General features: G+C 41.7%; 1 protein-coding gene across 1 annotated transcript in view; it reads left to right on the forward strand.

Moving 5' to 3' along the window:
- LOC145400458 (uncharacterized) overlaps positions 1 to 15,216 on the forward strand; it is a 77,933-nt gene extending 62,717 nt beyond the window's left edge. The window contains exons 13-15 of the mRNA XM_080272972.1: positions 12,723 to 12,965; positions 14,301 to 14,548; positions 15,111 to 15,216. Coding sequence (XP_080129098.1) covers positions 12,723 to 12,965; positions 14,301 to 14,548; positions 15,111 to 15,216 — 597 coding nt within the window. The remainder of the gene's footprint in view (positions 1 to 12,722; positions 12,966 to 14,300; positions 14,549 to 15,110) is intronic.
- The last annotated feature ends 2,565 nt before the right edge of the window (positions 15,217 to 17,781 follow it).

A 17,781-nucleotide genomic window follows, 5' to 3' on the forward strand; every position in this document is an offset into this window, starting at 1 on the left:
GTATGGTCATGTGGAGAGAATGGATAACAATAGAGTGGTGAAGGTATATCTGAGCGAATTTGAAGGAGGGAGGAGGCGAGATAGGCCAAGGAGAAGGTGGAGAGATATGGTGGATGAATGTGTGAGGAAGAGAGGTTTGGAAGTCGGTGAGGCTAGGGTACTGACAGAAGATCGAGCAGGCTGGATGAATTTTGTGAGATGTGCATGATCAGGGATTTTGGGGACCCCTTTTTAACGTGGCGAGTCTGGATTGACTCTGTCGGATACGATCTGTGAAGCTACAGAACGAGGTGAATGTTTTGGCGTATACGATAGAGCCAGGATTCCGGGGGCTTGAATGATGAGTGAATGGAAGTGTGGCCCTTTGGATTGGGCAATTTTGGGCTGTCTGGACATTGCTACTCCTCACCCTGCCCTTGGGTGGGAAAGGAGGTCCGGATGATGATGGTGAATGATGATTTGTTTTAACCTGACAGAGATCCCTAATCCCTTTCAGAGCCTTTGATTGGCAAGTGTAGTCAGATTGGAAACTTGATTTGGCTAGTGACTAAGGAAATTAATTTCTGCCTGTTAACTCTCACTGAATTTCATGCAATCACAATGACTTAATATTTAAGGTGTGGAAGTGGCTCAGTGCATATTAGGCAAAAACAAATTCATTTTGTATCTAGATACTGATTTGTGTAGTACACTCGACCCTCGATTTGGTGGACCCCTATTTACCGGATTTCGGATTTCCCGGACACGGGCTGAGGGCTGACAGTATTATCAAATTCCAGACAAATGCCCGTACAAATCCAGGATTCTCACAAAAGTCCGGCCATTATTCCCTCATATAAAACTATAAGCAGTCTGTTGCACAACACAGTATAATTTTAGCAAGGTTCTGACTCGATAAAGGCCATTTGTAACACACACAAGAAGATATTTTCAAACATGAAACGCATCTTGGCCACCAAGCTGCTTCATCCCACCAGTTCCTAACTAGTGCAATATCCCATTTGCCACTTACCTTTCTCAAATGCCACTATAATTAGTTTATTTCATAACAGTAAAATTTCAGGAAGGCTTGGACATAATAAAGTTCATAATAAAAAAAATGTTTTTTCTTACGGACAAGGTCAATGAGATCCATTCCTACTCACTTAGCTCATCTGACTGGGTGCGACTAAATACTGAATCGACACTTTTCACTGGAAAATATTTAAATTTTTTTCACCACAGTGGCTCATACATACATAATTATCTGAAATCCACCAAAAAAATTGTACCTAATATAACTTAATTTTAAAAATTAGGTTTCAGAGCTAAAATGTGCCAGTGTTAGCAGACATTTCCTCTTCAGATCATCAGCACACCCTGACAGACTTCTATTTTGCAACAAAAGTCTGTCAAGGCGAGTTGTTAGGCTAGAGGCAAAACATGCTAACTTTAAGAAATTTTCACTCTGAATCCTGATTTTCTGTTAATAATTAAGCACAAACTTTTGACTGAATTTCATTCTGAATCCTGATTTTCTATTAATAATTAAATTAAGCACAAACTTTTGACTGAATTTCAAATAATTAGTTGTGGAGACCTATGTGGTGATAAAGATCAAAATATTTTCCAGTTAAAATTGCCGATTCTGTCCAAGATCAAGATCATGTTAGATGATTGTATCTCAATCAGCTGATTAGTGGTTGGCCAATGTTAGCAGATATATCCCCTTCAGATCATCAGGACACCTTGACAGACTCCTGTTTTGCATGTTTATTTTGAGTCCAAAAATTTGTATCTGCATTGTAAATCGATATTTATAACAAAACAAAAGTCCGTCAAGGCGAGTTGTTAGGGTAGAGACAAAACATTTATGCTAACTTTAAGAAATTTTTGCTCTGAATCCTGATTTTCTATTAATAATTAAATTAAGCATAAATTTTTTACTGAATTTCAAACAATTAGGTGTGCAAACCTATATGGTGATAAAGATTAAAATATTTTCCAATCAAAATTGCCGATTCGGTCCAGGATTGCCTGTTTGTATCTCGGTCAGCTGATTAGTGGTTGGCTGACCTTGTGGTGCTCTACTCCTTGTTCATTTTCCTCTTTTTTCTCAGCTGTCAGATCTTCTTCTATCATACCCTCCACATTCTCATCAACAACTGTCTAAACAACCATTCTTGGGGTTGTAGCTAGCAAAATACAGCTATTGTGTCAGTTATTATTATTGTTTTTGTGTCAGTGTTATTATTTTATGTACTGTGTATGTTAGTTATGTTGGTATAGGTAGCCAACGTTCCAGAATGCTCAAGAATATCGGAATAATTGCCGGACAATACTGGGGAACTCGGACAAAGTATGGTAATAGTCCGGGAAATGGTATGTGGGGCCGGACTTTTGGGATTCCTGAACTGGTCTCTCCTCTTTTTAGTCCGGCAAAGCAAGGGTCGAGTGTACAGGCAAACCCTGATTTATGATACTTCTAGATGCGATACCCCGGAATAGCGATGGGGTAGAAATACCACCCATCCCCGCCTATTGTAGGCCTACTCTTGGTTTTGCGATGGGTTTTTATTTTTATTTTACCAATTCTGATGATATTTTAGACTTAACCCACCATGTCCCAGCAGATTTTTTACCAATGACCCTCCCCCATATCCCGGCAGATTTTTTATTTACAGTATTTATTTTTGCTAAAACCTCTGCTTTTTATGAAACATTGGAAAATGCCCAAATAAGTGCTCAGCTGAGCTTATAAGTGCATTATACAAGTGTCCCTCTGAATACCTGGTATCGTCTTCTGTGGGCCCTGCTCCAGAGATGACGTTTTCTATGGGAGGGGTAACTATTCCAAACCATTCCGAATAGGTAGATATTTAATTATGTGGTACGAATTTATATGTAGTACAAGAGTATATTGGTTTTCACACAATAATATAGGCAATATAAGCCTATACCACTCACCAAACATGTCAACATACTGCACCGTCCTTCACGACTTTACTGCCTCATTACTTCTGCCTGTTTCTTCCTTTGTCCTCCATCTTGGGAATCACTTTCGCCTTGAATTTCGTCATCGGAGAGACCGTGGCGCAACATGTCTTTACCAAGCCCTCTTCCTCCCATCTTCTCCAGACATCACCTTCTGCTCCCCAAGCCTCACCCCCACTACATCATGGAGAATGATCAAAGCCCTAGGTTCTGATCACCTCCCAATCATCATCACTACCAAAACCAGAATCACCCCAGCTGGCCACAAAGAGAGCCAACTGGGAGGCCTTTGTAACTGAAACAGAACAACATCTCGAAACACTAAACAGTACACCCATCACAAACATCAACACTGCTGTGCACACTTTCAATACAGTTATACAAAATGCAGACAAAAGACACATCCCTAGAGGCAACAGAAAGAGAGACAACCCCAACTTCACACCAGAAATTCAAGGCCTTATCAGACAGTGGGACACAGTGCGACACTCCCCAACACCCCATATGCAAGACACCGTAAAACAAATACAAGAACTCAACACTCAGATAAACAATAAAATATCAGAACAGCAAACACTAAACTGGAAAAATTACCTCCAAACACTTGACCACAAAACAAACATCAGCAGACTCTGTGAAACACTAAACAGCATTACACTTTCCAACAGCAACACCACACAATCACACGTTGCCATCACAACAACAGACACCATACCCTCAAACAAATAACAAGCAAACACTCTCATCAGTCACTTTTCACAAGTCAACCATCTAAACCCCCATCCCAAAGACCGACGTATCATCCGACGTAAGAGACAGTTCCCCACAGACTCAGACTACGCACCTTTCACTTACAACCAAATGAAGCACATCATTAACAGCCTCAAGCACTCATCTGCCTGTGGACCAGACAACATAAGCAACATTCTCCTTAAACACCTTGGACCACAAGGCATACAAGCACTCACCAACATATCAAACTACAGCTACTCACACAACATAATACCCAACATCTGGAAGCATGGCATTATCATCACTATCCCTAAACCCAACAAAGACCCCACGTTACCCTCCTTACACTGCCCCATCACACTCCTCTGCAACCCCTCTAAAGTCACTGAATGACTGATACTACAACTAGTCACACCTCACATTCCCCTAGCCCAGTCACAACATGGCTTTAGGCCACTACACTTCACAAACACCTTTCTTACAGACCTTACACAGAGAGTTTTTGATGGCATAAATTCAGCTAGGCCATCACACAGAACACTCCTAATCACACTAGACATTAGCAAAGCTTTTGATGCCATCCCCCGCCACAACCTCACAAACATAATACTCAACACAAACATGCACAATAACACAAAAAGATGGCTGGCAAACTACTTAGCAGGCAGATGTGCACACGTAACATTTGCCGGTCAGTCTTCTGACATCAGAAACTTCACAAACGGTGTCCCCCAAGGATCTGTTTTGTCCCCTACACTCTTTAACCTATACATGCACGACATACCCACACCCCACACACCACAGATACACATAGCTTCCTATGCACACGATATAACACTTACATGTACGCACCAAAATGCAAACAGCTGCACACATCATTCAACCTTACCTCAACACACTACACGAATGGTTCACCACAAACAGTCTCCAAATAGCCCCAGCCAAATCTACAGTGACCCTTCTCACAAACTGGACAGCAGAACAGTCACATTCCACATCTCACCATAAACAACATTCCCCCCCCCCCCAAAAAAAAAAATCCTTGGTGTAACATACAATATATCAATGTCATTTAAACAACACATCACAAACATTAAAAATAAAATAACACCAAGACTCAGTGCTTTGAGGTCACTTGCCCATACAACATTCGGACACAACAAAAAACCACCACCACAGTATACAAACAATACATACATTCAGTGATGAATTATGCAAGCCCTGCCTGGGCTTCTAACCTCACCAGAACACACTACAACACTCTACAGACCATACAGAACAAGGCCCTAAAAATAATCACAGGCTGCACAGCTACTACACCCACAGACCACCTACATCAAGAAACCAAAGTCCTCAAAGTCAAGGATCACCTAGACATGAGAGGCACCCAGTTTCTTGCTGCAGCCTCCACAAACCCACAACATCCACCATATTACATGGCAGCACATCCACCCACACCAAGGGACATCAAAACAACACCTGACACATGATACCATACACAAATACTGTCATCTCTTCCCCCTCGCCCACCTCAGACCAGCTTCCAGAAGCATATCCACACCCAGATCACTCGCCTCTCCATTCAGTCACTTAAGACGACACACAGCTGCATGCATGGCCTCCTGACATCCACCCTTCTGAATCCTATCTCCCTTGTGAGGACAGGGTCCCCCTGGCCAGGCTGAGATGTGGACACCATCCAGCCCTCTTAAGCTACCAGAAGAGGCTGGATGACTCCATCGCTGATGCCTGTCCAGGATGCAACACAGCACCCCATACTATTAAGTACATTATGAAAGACTGCTTTGCACACAATCACCTATGCCAACAACACAACATACACTCTTTTGAGAGTTCTGTGGGAAAGCCCGGTCTCGGCCATGGCCTTCCTAAGGGACTCGAGGCTGTTCGACCAGACTGCTTAGGGAACAACTACTACTACTACTACATGTCTTCACTGGCCAGGTCACTGATAACAGGTGGGTTGTCGAGAAAATGGCATGCCGGGGGGGGGGGGGAGGTAGGCAATATTTCTGCTTGATTGCAGGTAGAGGAAGGTCTCCCATATATGCCTACGAAAAATCACTTACAAAAATTGAAAAATGTGCAAATGATGGACCTCACAATTGCAAAATGCATGGATACCTTATCAGGTGTCACTGTGACAAAACATGGTGAGGTATCCATACATCAATGGGATGCCTCAGGTTAAATTTTGTGTTTACTGTAGGTTGATTTATAAACTGTTTTTAGACTTAGATTAATGTGTTTTAGTCATAGGTGAAGTGAACACTGTCATTTGGGGTACGGATTCTCGCCCATCAGATGAAGTATAAAACAATGTGGACAACTAGGCGGCTCGCAAAGAATATTTCATGTTTGACCATTGAACTGTCATCTAACATATCATGGAATACATAATCCATCCATCACCCAATCCTGTGTCACCTGATAAGGAGCATAGGAACCTGGAGCTAGGCAAGTTGGTCCTGACATTTAAGATGAGAGTAACCAGCCCCTTTCATCCCTGAGTGGCATTTCATGAGCAGTAAACCCCAACCACCCCTTGGATATAAACCTACAAAGGCTCAATCCAATTGGAGCACCTTGATTACCCATTAAACCACCAGGCACCATAATTTTGTTATATGGTTACCACCCAGCATAGTAAATGGTTTCCTGGTGTACAGGAAACCATTTGGCTTGTCACTTAGTGGAGAATCACCCATAGGCAGAAGGAAGAGATAACAGTATTTTTAAATAAATATTAATAATTATGAAAAGCTTAGAGAGTAAATATTATTATGTATTGATGTAAACTGTGACATCAGTAAATCACATGTTTACATTCGACCTATTCAAGGAAAAATGCCTTGAAAATACAAAGGAATTTCTAAATAAATGTTGGAAAATGAGACGAAAATTAAGGAGCTCAGCAACCGGAACAGTAGCTAAAACGACATAAAGAGGGGCCGTTGAAAAGGCTATCCTGATCGCATCATCAATCGATAAATCATGTTTACATTCGGGCTGTTCAAGAGGAAAACACTTCGAAAATACAAAGGAATTTCTAAATAAATGTTGGAAAATAAGAGAGAAGAAAATAAAGGAGCTCAGCAACCAGAACCGTAACTAAAATGACATAAAGATGGGCCATTGAAAAGGCAATCCCGATTGCATCATCGATTGTCTTCCTCATCAAGAGAATTCCCAATCAGAATGTCAGTGCTTCTCCGTCACAACAGTTTGCATCTTGGACAATTCTGTGTCGTTCATACATTATTGTTATGCATAACAGATGTTTATTTAATTGTCCCGGGACTGCCTGATGGTGGAATTGTATACAGTGCTGCTGCTTCTTCTCTGCAGAGTTTAAATATGAGTCAGAGATCACATTCTCCAGTGACCTTGACTGGGTACAAGCAAGACGGACACTGGTTGTGGGCTTACGTTTGCATGTTATACAGCCGTTAGGCCATTTAGATTGGCTTTAAACTTTTTTTTGGACTCATTTGGGTGGGTTTGGGACTTGGTTGGGGGGAAACCCAAGGCTCAAAAACACATCCCTATACTTTACATGGTAAATCTACCCTGAGATACGATACCCTGCCTAATAATGGGTTTTTACTTAACCAGTTGAATTGTTTAACTGGGGTATGCCTGTATTTTGTGTCCATGTAAAAAATAAACCTGGCTATTGATATTAACCCCCTGACTGCTGTTAAGGTGGTGTGAGTGATATCCCTGTTGCAGTAATCAACACAAAAGTTACTCATTTTCAGTACAATAATTTTCATATTAATACACAAGATAAAACAATAAAATAAAACATGCACAAGAAAGCAAAAACCTTTCTTCTTAACTTTGAGCACATCAGTGAATGTTTAGATGCTCCTATGATGCCGTAGAGAGAGGTGAAAGCAATGCCATTTTCAGTGTTTGTTTTGGGCTGTAGCTGTCCGTCATGCACCACCACCCACACTGCTGCTCACCCACTTCATTTCCTGACCACACACCACTATACACATCACTTTCTTTGCATTATCTTGAATGGTTCATTTAGCACATCAGAATCATTATTTTACAGACATAAAATAAAGATTTACATAGCCAGCACCAGACACTTTCATTTTCCTTATATTTCAGTCATTGACACTTACACTTACTCTCTATCACTTATTTACATTTGTTCAGTCACTTTTCTGGAGGGGCTAGAAGTTGATGAGTGTGAAAGTCATGGTGGTGTAACATAGGTGGGTTGGCGTCGCATGGAGCATGGTGTGTTGGCTTGTTTTTTCAGAGGTTTTACAGTACTGTATGTTCACACTAGAATCACTGTCACTAGTACCAGCAGGTGCATACTAACTTTTCTGTGAATACGACTTGTAGCACCTCTTTTCTTGGTAACACCAAGCAAAGTTGAGGGCTGTGGCGAATGCAGTGGACCACCTGTAGACACCATGACTTCCTGAAGAAACTGGGTTCATATGGTTACATAATGCTTGATGCAGTGTGTAGGATGTTAAAAGGACGACCTGGCAACCCCAAGTGTGGGCAGATGAGTACACAAAGTACTCATGCCAAAATACAGGGTGCAGCCTTTGGAATCAATTTGTAAATTTTAAAAGAAATGTCACAGCCTGTCAATCGGACCTTTTAAAAGGAACATCATCGTCTGTCAGTCGGACCTTTTAAAAGGAACGTCACAGTCAAGGGGTTAAAGAAAAATACAAAAAAGTATGAGCACGTGGTTAACTCCCCCGCGGTGGTTCATATAATATTTATTACGAGCGTAGAAGGCAGGGCAGCTCGTGTAATATTACGTTTTCGTGTTTCCCGCTTTGTTTTGTATAACGGTGCAGAAAAACTATAGACTGTATGGCAACACTGGGATGCTCTCAGCCATGCTTCTGCCCACTGTGACTGACCTGCCTGCCTTGAGGGGTCTCAGTCGTTGTCATGCTGTGTTTATGGATAGTCCACGGCCTTTGACCTCTTGTGCCTGCTCTCCTCCACCACCCACTGCGGCTGTTAGACACTTTGACTGTGCCATGTGCTGGGAGATAAGAGTGAGTACATGCATTTCTTTCTTTTTCATAACATACCCTAGGACAGTGGAGTCTCTTTTATCCGAGATTCTTTTAACCGCAATATGCCATTAACCGTAAGTTTTACTAAACCATTCTCATTTCGATTAACTGCAAAAATCTGAAATCTGTCCAAATATTCAAACATGGCAGACTTGTTTTGCGCCACTAGTATTGGTTTACAGTTGTTCCGCTAGTCACTAGAGCAGGCGTTGGTCGTGCCAGCCCCCATCCACCACCTCGGAAGATTTGGATGATGTGGGAGATAATGTGGATGATGTGGAAATGATTGAATAAGGAAACAGAATATATGAAAAAATAATTAGGTTTAAGACTTTATTTGTTTGAATTGCTTAAGGTGAAGTACAGAATTGTTTTGGTGAAGGTTTATTTAAGTTAATTAAGTGAAGATTTAAGTTGACAGTTTCTATTACAGTTACAAAAGTGCTGTTTCATAAGTAGTTACTACAGTGTATTAAGTGTTTTGGTGATGGTTGAGTGGCTATTGGGGTGCTGGTGGTGGGCTAGACGTCACCAGAAATGGGTGATGGTTGAGTACAATGCTGTTCCCTTGTATCCTACTTATTATTACAGTATCTTCTATCTGAAAAAATCGATTCAACGAAACTTTGAAAGTCCCATGATTTTCGGATAAGAGAGACTCCACTGTATATGTATAAGGTTAAAATGATTTTCAAGATACTTTATTTTCCTTGAAATATGGTCACCTGCAAGTTACACTACATAATTTTTTTTGCCCGGTGTGGAGAGGATAAACTTGATAGGTGGAACCAGGATTCCAGGAACTTGAATGGTGTGTGAATTATTGTGTATTCTGTGTCATTGAATATGATGCTGATAGTTCATCCAGTCTCTTGCTTTTTCTGTCCTTGTTTCAGGATCATACTCACCCCATAATTAAGTAGGAAAAATGATCAGTGTCAGGAAGATGATGATAATGATGATGGTGTTGACAGTGACAGTGATCTATCTATCTATCTATAGCCCGACGCCTTAATCCCGCAAAGGGTGGCCACAGACAAAATGCCTCCAAGTTGCTCTGTCACCCACCATTTGACTACTCTCATCCCAACTCACTCCCCCCTCCCTGATATACCTCTCAACTCCATCCCTCCACCTCATCCTCAGTCTTCCCCTCCCTGTCCCTCCCTCCACCTCACCTACATACACCCTCTTAGTTAGTCTTTCATTCTCCATTCTCTCCACATGTCCAAACCACCTCAGTGTATTTCTCCAATTCTTGTCAGCCACATCCACATCCACCCCACAACGTTCTTTCACTTCATCATTCGTCAACCTGGCCCTCCATGTCACTCCAAATGCTCCTGTCAAGTAGCTCATTTCCACTGCTCTCACTCTTGACTTGTTCCCCTCTTGCAAGGTCCATGCCTCGCTTCCCTACTACAGGGTAGGGATCACAATACTATCATGCAGTGATTCTTAACCTCCATACTCACCTCCCTATTTTTCATCACTGCTTTCAGTGAACCAAAAACCTTCCTTCCCTGCTGTACCCTTTCATGCACTTCGTCTCCCAATGTTCCATCCTTACTCATCACACAACCCAAGTACTTGAATGCACTCACATTCTCCATATCCTCGCCATCCAACCTCACCGTGCATTCTGTGACTTCATTCCTCTCAAACACCATAACTTTACTTTTGTTTACATTAACTTTCAGATTCCTCTTCCTACACACTGTCCCAAATTCATTCACCAAAACTTGCAACTCCTAATCATCTTCACTCAACAATACTGTATCATCAGTAAACAACAACACCGGAATCTTCCAAATCTCAACCCTCATTCATTAGAGCCAGCCCTAATCCACTGCCCTACCTTGCATCTCCTTTACAACCCCATCCATATATATATTAAACAGCCATGGAGACATCACCAAACCTTGTTTCAGTCCCACACTGAGATCAAAGAACTCGCTCAGCTCACCATCCACTCGCACCGTAGCCCTAGCTCCTTCGTACATACTCTTCACAGCACTCAACAATTTTCCCACCACTCCATATATTCTCAATATCTTCCACATACCTTGTCTATCTATTCTGTCATAAGCTTTCTCCAAGTCCATGTAGGCAGCATACACGTTCTTTCCCTTCTCTAGATACTTCTCCACTAAACATCTCAGAACAAATATCTGATCTACACACCTTTTTCCCATACTAAATCCCCCTTGTTCTTCTCCAACTAGCTTCTCTGTTATATGCCTAACCCTGTCAGTGAGTATTCTACCATATATTTTTCCAGTCACACTAAGAAGGCAAATACCCCTATGGTTACCACATACTTCTCTCTCCCCTTTTCCTTTGTATAAAGGAACAATTATACCTGATTTCCAGTCCTCCGGAACCCTTCCCTTTTTCCAAGCCAATCTACATAACTTCCATATCCACTCCACTACAATCTCACCCTCATGCCTCAGCATTTCACCACACACTCCATCAATTCCTGAGGCTTTTCCCATCTTGATCTTCTTCATTGCTTCCATTATTTCTGCTCTACTGATCTCTTCCTCCCTCCTCTCATCTCTCTTTCTCCCAGCCATTCCCCAACCACTTATTCTTGCACTGCCTTCACTCTCTACATTCAACAAATCCTCAAAGTGTTCCTTCCATCTCAGTTTCTCTCTCTTCTCCACCAACAATATATTATTCCTATCTTTCACTCCCCTACTATTTCATATTTCACACTGCCTTACTTTCTTTACCTCCTTCCAAAATAGTTTCTTACTCGTCCTCCATTTCACACTCAGATTCCTCCCAAATTCATCATCCACTTTCTTCTTACTCTCCACACTATCTGTTCACCTCCCTTCTACTGCATACATAAACCTCTCTCTTCTCTCTCTCATCTCCTCCCCTACCTCTACTCTCTAGCCATTCACTATATGCCTTCTTCTTTTGTTCCACAGCTCGTTTCACCTCATCATTCCACCATGCAGTCCCTTGCACACCCCTGCATCTCCTCTTCACTCCACAAACCAACTCACACACTGCTCCTATCTCTTCCATGAATATCTTACATATGTCTTTTACCCCTTCCATCTGCTCTAACTCATACCTTCCCAATCTTTCTCCCACTGTGCTCTTATACTCTGCCATTCTCTCACTGTGTTGCAATTTCTCCATTCTTCTCACAGGAGCCATTTCCTCCTGTCTTCCCCTTCGTCTTTTCAACCATTTTCTTTGCAGCCTTACCTTGGCCATCACTAAGTGATAGTCCGAGATTCCATTCCCCCACCCTCTCCACACTCTTGCATCCACCACTTGTCTTCTCATTCGCTCATCCACACACACATAGTCTATCATTGCCTTTCGTTCAACCAGTTCATCATCCATCCTCCTCATAACCCTCAAAGTATACCTGTGGATCATCTAATGCCGAAAGTAGGTGTTAGCTATTGCCCACCCCTTACCAGCACAGATGTCCAACAAAAGCACTACCATTCCCATCTACTTCAGCTGGCACACCCCACTGACCAACCACTCCATCCACTCGTACATTCCCGACTTTGCCATTCATGTCTCAAGTCAAAAACTCTCTCACTACTCTCAAACTTGTCCATACATGCTTCTACCCTCGCCCAAAACTCATCTTTCACTCTCGCCACTCGGTCCTCTGTCAGCGCATATGCACACACAGTCGCCTACACTTGCATACCTACTTTCATCCTTACCCATACAAACCTTGCACCCACTGTTCTTTACTCTCTTATATTCTCCTTCCACTTCTTGCTTATCATCAAACATACTCCCTCTCTTGCCCATTCATTCTCATTAACTCCTGCTCATATTCCTAAACCGTATTCCCATTCTCTCACCCTTTCACATCTCCATTTAGTTTCAGTAAATCCACATATCACTCTTGCATCCTCATGATGATTAAATTTTTAGGTGCTAGAAGGTGAGGTCAGAGTGAGGCTGGAGGAGGTGAGGGACAAAAAAGAGCAGCTGGAGAAGAAGGAGAAGTGTCACCAAGCCAGAGTGTCGCAGCTGGAGCAGAGTGTCGGTCGAGCAGTGCAGGATGTTGCTACTCTCACTTCCCAGCTGGCCACCGTACAGCAAGAGCGTCTCAGTTACCAGACCCAAGCCACACAGCTCCGCACAGCACTTCACACAACTTTGGCACAGCTCAAGGTCAGACACCCACACCACCTTAGTATATATAGGGTGTCCCGTGAGTTAAGGTAAAAATCTTGGAAACTGATAGATGAGGGAATTCTAAGCAGAAAATGTTAAATGAACATGTGTCCAAATCTCAACTGTTACAGAGCTACAATTACTGATGGCCATATAGGCAAATTATGAAGGACACCATTTTCACCCATAAGGTCATCAGTAATTGTAGCTCCGTGACGGCTGGGATTTGGACTCATGTTCATCTAACATTCCTGCTTAGAATTCCCTCATCTATCATTTCCCAAAGTTTTTACCTTAACTATCGGGACACCCTGTATGTTACTGTACAGGAAGTCCGTTATATGTTGGCGTTATGTTCTAAAATATAACTTTTGCTGTAGAACTTCTGCCGTAAGTTAGGGAAATCAGCTTTTTAGGTAACAGTAAAACTTTCAAGACATGTCTTTTTGTTTATTTGCAGTGGACTTAACCCTTTAACCGCGGGCATTGTTTTGACCCGACTCCCCCCCCCCCCTTCCCACAGGGGTTCCAACCAAAATGTAAACAAACTTTAAACCTTTATAACTTTGCACAGAATAATGCTAGAGCGAAAAATAAGGTACCATTAGAAAGTACTAGCCTTCAGCTTTGCAATGATGTAAGTTTCATTACTTCATGTACTTTCACTGGACGGGCAGTGCCATTAGAAGTGAGTGATCTAAAATCACTATTTTTTGCCCCACATACCATTACCAAATGCCAACCACACTCTGATAATAATACTATAATCATATATCAACACTGCACATACGATAAACACCCACTCTGTGTTCACGGAGACAGGTAAAAGCCCCTGTAATTGCCTGAACTTCACTGCCACATCAACAACATTGTCATTCACAAAGCTGGACAGAGACTGATCCGTGTTTAGGCACGGATGTGGGGGGAGGGGGCCCTGGGGGGTGAGGACGGAGGTGGGGGTCGGCTGGAGTGAAAGAACTTAATAGCTACTCTCCCTTGAAACAATTTGGGGTGCGGAAAAAGCACATGATATTCAAAATAGTCACAAACATTCCAGAATGACACCCACGGTTTGGTCCAGTTTTTTCAATGTCATTCTGGAATGACACCCACGGTTAAGGGGTTAATTGGGAAAAAATAAATAAATAAAAATAAAAAATAAAAAGGCAGCATATAATGAACACTCATTGTGCAGAAGGACCATTTCAGAAGTTGACTTTTTTTCACCATTTCTTTGCTCATACTTCTACAGTAAAACACAAATTGCTCATCAAATGTACAGTGCTGCTGGCATAATAATACACTGATGAACAATCTTTGATTCCCTCTTAGGCATACAAAGCAGCTGAGGAGATGGCGAAGAGTGCTGAGGAAGCCGGTGACTCTGGTGTGGACTCTGAACTGCCCTCTCCTGCCCCACTTAACCTGGAAGGACTGGCACAGTTGATGGAACGTTCAGCTCGGCCACTGCCCCGACCGGCACCCCTGATTAGTCTCCAGTCATGTCTCTCCTCCCTCAGGGCTGAGGTCAATACACTCCAGACGCAGCTCCAGCACAAAGCACAGCAGGCAGCTAAAGAGTAAGAAAGATTCTTTTGGCGTAAGTAGCAGAGGATACTGCATAGTAGAGTATGTTTAACATCTTGGATGATGATGATGATGAAACAGTTAAGCACATGTAACCTGTTTGATGGTGATGAAATATTGATGAAACTACAAGCACATGTCATCATGATTGTTCCAGTCCAATTTATGGATGGTGTTATAAAAGAAATAAAAGGTAGGGCACTGCATTTTGGAGTGTCCTTAGTGAGGGTAGGGTTTGGAAATTGCCTGTACTGTTGTTTGCATATAATACCCAATTGCTAAAGTAAAAGTGAAGGAGAATTTTAGGGCTTAGTGAATGACTGTAGCAGAGTGTGTGAAAGAAATGAAACCAGAAAGCGAAAAAGTTATTGCTTCTGAGAAGAAGAGTGCCTTCAGAGATTTAGGTACTGTGTTGGGCATCATATTCTCATGTTATTCTCATGTTACAGGCTTACAGTTCAGCATCTAAGATGGAGAGATAGTAATTTAAGGCAAAGGAAGACATACAGACCGCAGTATATCTCGGAGAACTTACTATAGTTTTGTGGCTTTCAGACTGAATACTGATGACAGTGGTATATCAGATGGTGTGGCTGTGACTGCTTCAAAAAGTCAAGATTTTCCTGCACCTGAGAAGCATCTAAAGATGGAAACCATTTAGATGTTAATCGTAAGTAAGGCTTTTTTGTACAGGTAACTCGCACGGAACACGTGGGTTTCGTTCCTACCGTGCCGTGTTAGGTGCGAAATCGCATATATTTAAACTACTGTACTTCGTATTTTGCTCCCTAGACCTCCCAAATGTGTTGTTTTGCTGTTATCTGTCACTGGTAATCACTAGAAAGCACTTTAAGTGGTTAGAAGGTTTATTTAATGTTATAACTCACAAATACAGTACTCCACAGCAAAACTTCAACACACAAATACTGTACGTAAACACAAGGAAACATTCCGACGCCGATCATTGGTAATCATATAAATCAGGTTAACTGGTACCAGTGCTTTAACTTACAAGTACATACCAGAACAGTACATATTTAACTTAGAAATGCAGTACTGTGGTATCGAATGATTTCAGTGCATAAGCTGTTAGGAATGGCTGGAAAAAAAAAAAATTTTATGAATATATTTTCACCTTTTTGATATATGTTTATGGTAGTTTCGAGTTATTTTTTACGTTATCGTTGTGCCCATGCTTGGAAAAGGGAGCGAAAGAGTTGAATTTTCAGTCCTAAATGAGAAAACTGCACGTCCTCCAAGGCTAGACTCTGCCACGAAAGAATAAAGTGGAGGGTCAGTCCGATTAGCAATAAGGAAGTTGTGTCACAACTTCCAGCTCCCACACCACGAGAATGGCTAAAAATAGAATCGTAATGCAGTTTCAGAACTAACAATAAGTCTAATTATTACGAATACAGATACAAAGCAGAAATAAATACATTTACAGACAGGGAAAACATACTTCTTCCGTCATAACATGTTCATCTTTCTCTATCATTTTACGTTCATCTTTATCATTTTACCTTGTTATTTTCGCAATATATATTGCTGTCTCGTAAACAAGGTGGTTGTTTGTGTTTTGCAAGGGAGGAAAAAGATTGTATTTTTTGTCTGGGTCGAGATAATGGGTGTAACTATGTGTGGTTAGGCATGGCCACGAGCGAAAAAATCGTACATCCACTCATCACGATAGCAGGTGGTGAACTGAGTGACAGATGATACATGGGAGGGTGACGTCAAGGTCAATCTCATGTCCCAGATTTTCGTTCACTTCCCGAAAGTTTTCACAGTTTTCTACAAGTTGCACTGCATCAAATGATCCAAACCATTACAGCAAACCTGAGCAAATAGGTAAAGATACCAAGACAAAAATGTATTTTTCTCTTATTATAAGTCTTTAACGAACAAACAAAAAAGGCAATATTCCGACGCCGATCATGGGTAATCATATAAATTAGGTTAACTGGTTACAAGGCTTTATTTAATGCTTTAACTGCTTATAAGTACGTACCAGAACAGTAAATATTTAACTTACAAATACAGTACTGTAGAAAAGCAGTACAGTAAGAGTTTAACGAACAAACAAAAAATGCAATATTCCGACGCTGATCATGGGTAATCATATAATTCAGGTTAACTGGTTACAAGGCTTTATTTAATGATTTAACTTTATTTAAGTGCTTTCAAGTACAGTACATACGAGAACAGTAAATATTTAACTTACAAATACTGTACAGTACTGTGGAAAAAATGAACAAATAAAAAAGGCAATATTCTGACGCCTATCAGGTAAACTGGTTATAAGACTTTATTTCTTGCTTTATCGTTATTTAATAGTACTTTAAGTTGCACATAAACTTACCAGAACAGTACAGTACTGTAAATATTTAACTTACAAATACTGTGCTACTGTACTCGGGAATGTCTCACCCACTGAATAATTTCCCGCCTAGATCGTCACGTAATCAAAACAAACCGCGCGCTGCGGTGACGTTCGAGGATTTGATCTTTCAAAGGCCTCTCCTGCGTTAATTTGTAGTTTTCATAATGGTTTTTTAATCTTACGTTGTCTTATATGTATCCCAGCCCTTACCGTGTATAATTGCGAGCGCGTTCCGTGAGATCGTGTTCCGTGCGAGTTACCTGTATTTCTTTAAAATGATTCCCTCACGTTTTATGAGTTTTCTGTCAGTGATTCCATAAACTTGGCCTAGAGCAGTGGCATCTTCATCATGGGTCCACCCTCCCCCAGAGGCCGTCAAAATGGAGGAGGACAACATGGGGCCCAAACCACCACGAACCTCCCCAGACCCTTGCGGAGCCCAAAAACCTGGGAGTGGTTTTGGTTGCCCGGGCAAGTACCACATCTTTCAACACAACACACATATTAACACCGTTTTTTCTATGTCTAGAAGTGACTCTCCGGTGGTCATTTCTCGAAGACTTCTAGCCATTGACATTGAGAGCAGTCCATCAACAAATACATATGTCCAACATGCACAAAACCCATCACTTCAAGTCGACAGACAAAGGGTTCAGTTCAGAGCAATTCTTGCAAGAACTGGACCCATTTCACCTGAACAACATTTGCATCCAGAGAACATTACTCAAACACCTGGACCTGCTCCTTATGCTCCTTCCTCCTTCCCTCAAATCCCCCCACCAGCCCCTCTCCTACTTCCTCCACACCTCCTCAGCCTAACCCACCAATCCTTCCCACATCATC

Source organism: Coenobita brevimanus, chromosome 52 (assembly GCF_032717465.1).
Source record: "Coenobita brevimanus isolate Jiangsu-jjx chromosome 52, ASM3271746v2, whole genome shotgun sequence".
NCBI lineage: Eukaryota > Metazoa > Arthropoda > Malacostraca > Decapoda > Coenobitidae > Coenobita > Coenobita brevimanus.